Below are 9,730 nucleotides of genomic sequence, written 5' to 3'. Positions count from 1 at the left end.
GGAAAACTCCATCGTGGAAGCCTCGCGAGCTACATTCAAGCCCATAAAAGAACATGAAATGTAGTGGAAGGAGCTTTTGTGTTGGATGAATTTCAATTTTTCTTTTTAAATTTTAATAAGAAACAATAATAACGTATATTGAACCCTTTAACTAACTTACGACGTTCCAGTTTCAACACCGTATTTGACATTAACATATTATCGTAACAAAAGTGTTAAATACATACTTTCGACGATTTTCTTACTGGTACTACTGGGTATCTAGAGTTGTTATTAATTTAGTGTAATTTCTAACAATTAATTCTAGTTTAGCTTCTAATAATCATTCACACTAGAATTCCGAAATTCTAAGAGTTAATATATAATTCCAATATATGAAATAGTTTTGAACACATTTCTAAACGACTCATTAGAGACGGCAATTGTGAAACCGCAACCTAATTCAATCCAACCAATTTGTGTTTGAGAATTTTACCGGTTCGGTCGGCCCAAACCATTTTTAAATGGATTTGATTTTGTTGAGACCATTTTAAGTTTCAAGTTCTTATGTTCTCACAGATATTTTTTTAATCATGTTTCTAGAAGAGTTAATTTGGTTATACGAATTTGATTTGTGAACAGTTTATTTGGTTTTACAAAATTTGCAAAATGAAAATAACTTTTTATTTAGTTCGATTCAGTTTGAGTCTGGTGTTAGTTCGGTTCGAAAAAATTTTGTTGTATTAATACTGATTATGGTTCGGTTTCACTTATACTCAAAATTAATCAGATTGGTTCTATTTGGTTTCGATTACGAATTTTTTTTCCTTGTAGTCTCTCTCAATCACGTATTATTATATTATGATTAATTAGTCTCTAGTCGGATCGGATTGATTTGATTTAGTTTCTCCTAATTATAAATACATTTTTTTTAACCGACTATCCTTAATGCTCAGACTAATTACGGAGTTGGGGAGTCACCTATACAATTTGAATTATACGCTCTCTCCCAAAATTTGAGATTCGAATTTTGGACGGAATATACGTTTTGTTCCTCTATTTTACCGGTTGAACTATCCAATTTTGGGTCTAATTATAAAATACATCATTACGATTTTGATTCACTTTCCCTTTTCTCTCTCTTTTTTTTTTAATATTTTGAAAATCCTAAACCAACTGAACTGAATAAAATCGATCAATTTTCTTTATTTTGTATCATTCGGTTTGAACTAATATAACAAAATTCAATCGAAACCTCTTCAATTGGTATGATTCGGGACTAAATTTTCGAATGAAAATGCTCTGGCTATTCGATTTGCTTGAAATTTAGACAAGTACAAATATTGCGCGGTCAAATGGGTTGAGTTTATTGAGTTTATTAAACCCATAATTTTACTGGAACACATTTAATACGATAAATCTATGAATTTAAACCATTATGGATAGTTAATAGATTCGGATGGGCTAATAACTAAACTCAACCCTTTTTTGACATAATTTTGATCAATTCCGTAATTTTAAAAGAATAGAAAAGGCAACACATAATTCCAACATATCAAAGCATTTTTAATCAATTCAGTGAATTCGAAACAACAGAAAGGCATATAATTCTACGTTATAATTTTTTTAAAGTAAGAAATATTTCCTTTTTCGTTCTTTCAAATTTACCAAATTGATCAAAAACCTTGCCAGTTTAGAAATGTGTTTTCGAAGTATTTGCTATGCTGATTTTGGAATTATAGGATGAATGGATTTGGTAATTTGTTTGGCTAGCAATAATCTTCTGTTCTTTCAATTTATAACGAATTGATTATAATCTTAACTAGTGCAGAAAAAATATCTTCAAAGTAATCAATATCTTACGATTGTTTTGATTAGGAATGATTATTATAAATGTTTGACTGAATTACATAGATTCTAGAATATTTCTTATGGCTATATATATACGTACTTCGAAGTGATGTTTGTACAAGAAAAAAAGAAAATAAAAGAAAAGAGTAAGAGAATTTTACCAGAAAATATTTCAGATCCATTGCCTTCGGATTTTTTGGGTGGGTTCATTTTCGTTTCCTCAAAAAATGGAAAAAAGGGTTTAACGCTTTATGTCATTTCAAGAACCGTATATATTTATAGGGTTTAAAAGCCTTTTTATTTTATAAAGATATTAAACCAATTTTAAGAACCAAATCTTTTCCAACACATTAGGTCCAATAGTAAAAGGTGTTTTCTTCTAACCTTGAGTATCTACAAAACTCATATCTACTTAAATAAAAATCCGAATCTTGAAATTATTTATAATCGGTATCAGTGTTTCTTTCAAGAAGATGATGCAGTATTTTGTTTCTTTTTTATTGCATTGTCGGAATGTTTTGAAAGAGATTTGTGGAAAAGTGAAATATTTTTTACAGGAAACAAGAACAGAAACCATGTTTCCGAAGTTCGACCCGACCAACCAAGATGCTTGTCTTGCTGTTCTTGAAGATGTCACCACAAACGCCAAGCAAATTCAAGAATCTGTGTTGGAGAATGTACTTTCTCGTAACGCCCAAACCGAATATCTCAAGAGATTTCTCAATGGCGGATCCGATATCCAAAACTTCAAGAAGAATGTGCCTGTCATTAACTACGAAGATTTCAAGCCTTATATCGAACGTATCGCTAATGGCGAACCTTCTGAGATCATTTGTTCGCAACCGACCATTACTGAACTCATATCCAGGTATGTTAAAATAATTTTAACATACTCTCTTTTTTTCTTTTCAAATTATTTTTCATGTTATTGAATATTTGATTTCGATTTTCATATTTTTTAATCGAAAATTTTAATATTAGGAAGTTATCAACTCATCATTGTTGTTAACAATAATATTTTTATTTTAATTGCATATTTATTTTAGAATACGAATATTTATGTTAACTTTTTATATTGTATTTAATACAATTAAGTTTAAATTTTTTAAAATTTGTAAACTTAATTTTAATATATATTTTTCTAATATCAAATTCAAAACATTAACATATCACATACCGTTTAAAAAATATATGTAAACATGGATATGTATTAAAATAACAATGTCTGGTTTGATTTTTTTTTTTTTGGATAATCGGATATCATATGCTGAGAGCCAAATTAATCTTGGGATCGAGAGCAAGCCACGTGATTGAAATTACACTTTCCTCTCCAACTTGACATTTAAATTCAGGGCGGAACATACGCTTTGCGTCATCGTTTCATCGATTAAGCTACCTAAGTTAGATGTCTGGTTTGATCTCTATTATCACAGACTCATTCTTTTTGGATATATGATTATTAGTAACTGATATAAATCACAATCACAACAGGGGTTGTATTTTTATCTTCACACTAACTAATGCTTCGCTTACATTTATCTATGAATCTACACAGTTTTCTATTTTCAATATCTTATAAAAGGTTTTTTGCTTCATCCAAAACCGGTGTTTTACCCTAAAAGATTAGTCATTCTAATGATGTTTTACACGTAAAACATGCTCTTATGTTACATGAGCTCTTTAGCATTGTGTAGTTCTGTTGAATAATTTTACATGAGATCAATATATACATGCTTTTATGTTATATTTCTTTTTGTTAATAAAAAAATTTACTAAATACGTTTCTTGCTCTGCAAGTTCGGGGACTTCGGCAGGTGTGCCAAAGCTGATTCCGATGACAACAGAGGAGATGGACAGGAGGAGTCTGTTCACACCTCTCTTTGAATCTCTCTTGAACAAGTAAAGTCTATTGGCTCTGATGAGATAAGCCTTTTCTTGCAAAACAAGAAACCAAATTGAATGTTAATTTACAGGCAAGCCGGAGGTCTTTATCAAGGGAAAGCATTGCTGTTTTTTTTCATGAATGGAGATACCGAGACGCCTTGTGGCTTGTGGGTCGGAACTTTCATAACGAATGTTATCAGAAGCTACTCAAATAGATCGTTTCTTTGGTAATACGGGTTCGAACTCTTATTTTCTGTTTCTCTTTTCCACTTTTTCTTACTGTCATATACATCCTCATTTTTTTTACAGGGATCGAGCTCTGTCAAGCCCACTCGATGTTTCCATGTGTAGAGACACTAAGCAAAGCATGTATTGCCAGTTGCTATGTGGGTTAGCGCAACGAGATCACGTGGGCCGGTTTGGTGCATCATTTTCTTCTACGTTCATTAAAGTCATCAAATTCTTGGAAGTTCATTGGCGTGAGCTATGCTCAAACATAAGGATGGGTCACGTTAGCGAGTGGATCACCGACGTCAAATGTAGAACCGCAGTTTCTAACATCCTCGGTGGGAGAAACCCAGAACTAGCTGACATTATCGAGAAAGAATGCGATAAGAAATCATGGGAAGGCATAGTTAGGAGACTCTGGCCTAAAGCAAAGTGCATCGAAACCATTGTTACAGGTTCCATGGCACAATATGTTCCAATGGTGAATTTCTATGGCGGAGGTCTCCCTTTGGTTTCAGCCATTTATGGAAGCTCAGAATGTTTTTTCGGGATCAATCTCGACTTGTTGTGTAAGCTTTCTGATGTGTCTTATACCATCATCCCAAACTCAGCATACTTCGAGTTTTTAGAGATTAACAGAAACGAGAATGAAACCGGTCATGGTCAACTGGTTGATCTCGTAGATGTTAAAATCGGTCATTGCTATGAACCTGTAGTCACAACATTTACTGGTAAGTTCAATGCTATTCTAACAAGGAACCGTATTCATCATTTTCAGGTTATCATATTGGATCTTTCTCTCACATATTCTATGAATTTCAGGTTTGTATAGGTATCGAGTCGGGGACGTGTTACAAGCAACTGGTTTCCACAACAATACACCTATGTTTCAAGTCGTAGGAAGACAAAAAGTTGCTCTAAGCATCGATTTGGACAAGACCTATGAAGAAGACCTCGAAAAGGCAGTGACACTTGCAAAACGTTTGCTTGAGGAACACAATATTATGCTGACAGATTTTACAAGTTATGTATATACTTGTTCTTTCCCTGGCCATTACGTTCTTTGCTGGGAACTCGAGACAAAACTCAACGACACAACACTTGAGTTCGATCCCAATACCTTGGAGGAATGCTGCTTCCTCGTCGAGGAATATCTTGATGCTGTTTACAGGAAATACAGAAATGACAAAAGCATTGGCCCGCTCGAGATTAAGGTGGTAAAAGGGGGAACTTTTGACGAGTTGATGGACTTCTTTGTCTCGAGAGGGTCTTCGGTGAGTCAGTACAAGACACCAAGATCTGTAACACATGAAGAAGCCTTGAAGATTTTGGAATCTGGTGTTGTGTCTGAGTTTTTCAGCAAGAAAACTCCATTGTGGAAAAGTCATGAGATACACTCCGTTCAATAGAAACCGCTGCAAAAGATGAAAACGTTTTGATTTTTTTTTTGGAATCCGATTTGGAGAAAAATAAAACAACTGTGTGAGTTGTTGTTCTAATTTGTTTCTTTTCGTAGATTCTTTCGAAGCTGTTAGCTTCGCATTTGGAGGTTTCCAATTTCATGATATTTATTTAAATAAGACTATGCAATGCCATACATATCTTCTTCAGTGTATATCAATACTTTTTACTCATGATAATGTTTAGGTTAGTTGGTTAGTATATGAAAAAGTTGGATCCTCAGAGAGTTAAAACAGAAAAACTAATCAGTTCTATTCACTTAAGAAACACGTCACGTATAACTCATTTTTTATTAGAGCTACTCAACATCCAAATAAAACTTCCCCTGAATTTCAACCCTCTTTCACTCTCAAGCAACCTTGGAGAGGTGGGCCCTAGGTTGCTCGAGATCAATATGATTGCATGGCTAAGGGATGTACACCAGGACAATGGCTGGCTATTTCCATGTGCCTGAAGTCGAGCGGTAGTAACCGCATACATGGACATTGTCCAGTTCGACACCACTCTCGGAACTGCTTCCGGATACATTCTACTGATCAGATAAGCACGAGCCACTTCCCCAGCCTTGTTAGGAGCTTGAAAACTGCACCAGATTTTCCCTCCACCAATAATTTGTATGGTTTCCTGGCTCAATTCCTAAGTACTCATTCTTGGTGTGGTTAGCAGTGAAGTATAGATGCCCATGTAGAGATTGACAAGCGATTTGGGGGATCAATGTTTCTCAGACTTGTGGTCTCTGTGGCTTACAACCTGAAACGATAGATCACATATTCTTTGATTGTTTTTTTGCGTCTACTATCTGGCCAACTCTTCTTCGACATTCGAGCGTCCCACTTCTTGATTACGGAAACTTTTCAGGTCACCTTCAGTGGTTGCATGGCTTTTCAACGGATAAGGTGGTTAAACGCATTATTCACCTGCTATTTCAAGCCTCGATATACTTCCTTTCACAGGAAAGAAACTCGCGGATGCATGGTAGATGATGTCGCAAATCTAGGTGTAGAAATATGATCAAGTAATAATATTCCTAGACTCAACAAATACCGTAAGTGTACGGATCGTGTGTAGTAGATAGGGTCGAACGCAGGGACAAGTAAACAACTGAATCAGATTCCAATCCAAATCTAGATCTAGAGAAAATATGAGAATGTGATGAAACGTGATAAAGCAAATAACGAAAAGCGGTTGTACTATGAATGATAAACACTGCAGGCTTTGGGATTGCTTTACATGCATGGGTCTTTCAAAAGATGCAAACTCAGTGGTTTATCTATCCGATTCAGGGAATTCAAGCTCTAAGGTAGAGATTAGCTCTCTCGAGTCTAACCTCACTATCCAGACTTTATCCTACTTATCTCTCGATTCAATAGTCTAAAACCCTAGATGCATGAACGAACACTATCATAATCCCTAGACAAATATTCATTTCTCAATGCAATACATGTTCTATTTATTGAGTTATTTACAGGTTAGAATCTCATATGTCTATGCGAATTAAAACCCTAAGTTCATTCAATCAAGTGGCCAACGAGATCAAACGCATTAAGAACAATTCAATAAACTGAATGGAATAAACAAATCCAAAAGTCTGGAATTAAAAACCAAAGATCCCTACATAGCAATCCCTTACCTACAGCTATGGGACTACTCGCTAAACATCGAGACGTCGGGGTTCATATCAATACAACAAAACATCGTAAAATAGAAGAAAGGAAGAATGCTTAGTCGATTTCTCGGCTTCGTAATCTCCGTCTTCTACTCCGATCTCTTGCCTCTTGATAATCGCCCCCTTCTTGTGTGATCTAGGTGTGTTTTCTGTGTAAAGTCTGAATGTTTTCGACCTTGGGGGCTAACCCTACTTAATCCTTCTTTTTCTGGGCTAAAGTTCAAAATATTTCCAAAATCTGGTAAGTGACCCGATCGTATGACTGAAAGTGACACGATCGTGTCACTTAACAGTTTTGACGGGCTTCACAAATTCGCTCATAACTTTCTGCTCCGACATCGGATTTGGGTGATCTTGGCTCTATGTGTAGATATCGAAGAGAGCTTTCTAATGATGTAGAGAATGCATGATTTAGACTTGTAAAGTGAAAGTTATTGGACTTGCAAGATCTGACGTTTCTGAGCTTCACGTTTTCTCCGAAACAACTCCAAATGTTCCCGGTTTGTCCGTGATGTTTCGTAATCCATGTTTTCCACTCCTTTTGCTCTCTTTATGTGTGAAAGTCTGTTTAAACACCAAAGAACACAACCATGCAATATCGAAGCCAAATATGCCCTACAATGTCTATAAATATGTAAAACCCAGTGAAATACGCTAGACATCCTATATCAAAACATCACCCAAAGTACGTGTTATTAGTAGACCATCAAAGTCATCATCCATCATTCGACAAGACATCTTAGCCATGACACGATCCAAAATCTTGGCTCTCCTGTCCAAGGGATTCGGTAGTGCTTTGTCGGATAGGCCACTAGCTCTGTGGTTTCAACGATTTGATTTGCTATTGTAACTCCCTTAAACCTTTGCTCGTCCTCGAGAAAATACTCCGTGAAAAATGGTCTGGAAGGAGGGCGAGACAATGACATAACTCAAAATGATAATCGAGAGCGAAACCTCTATCCGACCTAGATCCCCGTGAACAATGATCAAGTCTGTCTAGTATGATCTCCCTCTCTAAAGGATGATCTTTCCTAGCCATGGGATCTATACCGTTATTTAGAACCAAATCAAGGACTTCAATCATCTATCAAGCATGTTTCTCGAACCTATTACACCATTCTACCTAATCGTATCTAGTCTACGCATTCGGCATTCATTCTTTTTCTCTTTCTCTCTTTTTTTTCCATCTAGCTAGACTTTCTCTCTTTTTTTTTTCTTTTGCTAGCATCTCGGGTTCCTAGTACGTTGAAGTTGAAGGGTTCCTAATCAATTTTTTTTTTGATTTTGTTTATTGGATAACCCGACCCACAACTTAGACCCGAACCATCAAATCGATGCACTCATATCCTCGAACGATTTTCGTTGACGAGATAATGACAGCGGAGTGTCGAGATCCTCACTATCTTTTTCTGCACATGAAGAAATAAAAATGCATTTGATAACAGACGTTACCGATTTCAGCAAACATGGGAAAGGTTCTTATAGAAACTTTTCTACTTGGCTAGAAAACATCGGTCCCATGGGTTCCAACCAACGATTTCTATCCCACAAGCCATTCTAGACAATCCTAAAGGTCAAGCAATCAATTCAACAAAACTTAACCACGTTCAACGGATCACAATGTTTTCAGGACGTTTCTACTCTCTCATGCCATAGATCATCATATCAATGCTCAAAACGGTTTTATGCACGTGATTTTATATGTCCTAAACACTATATGAGAATCCACAATCCTAACAACAAATATATGATCCTAATGCATCCTATATGCACTAAAATGTGAAAATAAAAGGAAAAAAATGCATGCAACACTACTCTATATGGATATGGTTTGGCGTTAGACGAATCCTCCCCCAAACTTAAACTGGACACCGTCCTCGGTGTCAATTCTCGTCTAGTAGAGGCAACAATAACTGCATGCAACACTACTCTATATGGATATGGTTTGGCGTTAGACGAATCCTCCCCCAAACTTAAACTGGACACCGTCCTCGGTGTCAATTCTCGTCTAGTAGAGGCAACAATAACATGAGTCAAAAGAGAAGCAAATCAAAAAGGGAAAAGAGTACTTAGCTCGCGATGTTCGTTCACTCGCACTTAAGTCTGCCTACGTCAATCGCATAGCTAGCTTCCTCGTCTCCTCAGTAGCTCCTCATTAGAACTCAACCTGGTGATAAGAGACACAAACCAATATCCGATGCAAAAAGAAAAAGAAAGAAAAGAAAAACTAACCTACAAACTCGGGTTGCCTCCCGGGAGCGCTTGTTTAAGGTCATTAGCTTGACCGAACCTTCTCAACTACCATATGGGTCTAAGAGGCGAAGATTATCGATCTTTCGCCAACCTAGATCATGAAGTATATGAGCATAATGGTCTGATAGGGTAGTCACCTGTTTAACTGAGTGAGAGGGGTCGTGAATGCCCATGTGAGGTGAAAACGAGTCATGTGGCTGATTAAGGTCCTAACACGATCGTGTGGAAATGGGAGACCCGATCGGATGAGTCATCTGTAACTTTGAGCTTCGGATCAGCGCTGGGACACGATCGTGTTGGGCAGTAGACACGATTGGGTCAACTTCATGTGTCTTTCGTTTCTGGATCAAGGATGAGGCACGATCGTGTGGTGGGGATGACACGATCGGGTCAGACTGCTGAATTTTT

At 36.5% G+C, this 9,730-nt stretch overlaps 2 protein-coding genes across 2 annotated transcripts in view; both read left to right on the top strand.

Moving 5' to 3' along the window:
- The window catches only part of LOC104798632 (indole-3-acetic acid-amido synthetase GH3.17-like), a 1,769-nt gene extending 1,593 nt beyond the window's left edge, over positions 1 to 176 (top strand). The window contains exon 2 of the mRNA XM_019200720.1: positions 1 to 176. This exon is cut by the window's left edge and continues 551 nt beyond it. Coding sequence (XP_019056265.1) covers positions 1 to 57 — 57 coding nt within the window. The 3' untranslated portion in view covers positions 58 to 176.
- A 2,229-nt stretch (positions 177 to 2,405) lies between these two features.
- Positions 2,406 to 5,351, top strand: LOC104798631 (indole-3-acetic acid-amido synthetase GH3.17-like). The gene is made up of 5 exons (XM_010520796.1): positions 2,406 to 2,698; positions 3,628 to 3,729; positions 3,804 to 3,941; positions 4,024 to 4,673; positions 4,765 to 5,351. The coding sequence occupies exons 1-5, from the start codon at positions 2,406 to 2,408 to the stop codon at positions 5,349 to 5,351; spliced, it is 1,770 nt and encodes a 589-aa protein (XP_010519098.1).
- Positions 5,352 to 9,730: the final 4,379 nt, after the last annotated feature.

This window comes from Tarenaya hassleriana, unplaced genomic scaffold (assembly GCF_000463585.1).
Source record: "Tarenaya hassleriana unplaced genomic scaffold, ASM46358v1 Cleome547, whole genome shotgun sequence".
Taxonomy (NCBI): domain Eukaryota; kingdom Viridiplantae; phylum Streptophyta; class Magnoliopsida; order Brassicales; family Cleomaceae; genus Tarenaya; species Tarenaya hassleriana.
This window is presented reverse-complemented; position numbering and strand designations above follow the sequence as displayed.

Bases quoted from the DNA above. Each gene is read 5' to 3' on its own strand.
- LOC104798631 (XM_010520796.1), top strand. From the start codon at position 2,406: ATGTTTCCGAAGTTCGACCCGACCAACCAAGATGCTTGTCTTGCTGTT. The intron at 3,730-3,803 runs GTAAAGTCTATT...GTTAATTTACAG, and splicing joins TTTGAATCTCTCTTGAACAA to GCAAGCCGGAGGTCTTTATC. The intron at 4,674-4,764 runs GTAAGTTCAATG...TATGAATTTCAG, and splicing joins TGTAGTCACAACATTTACTG to GTTTGTATAGGTATCGAGTC.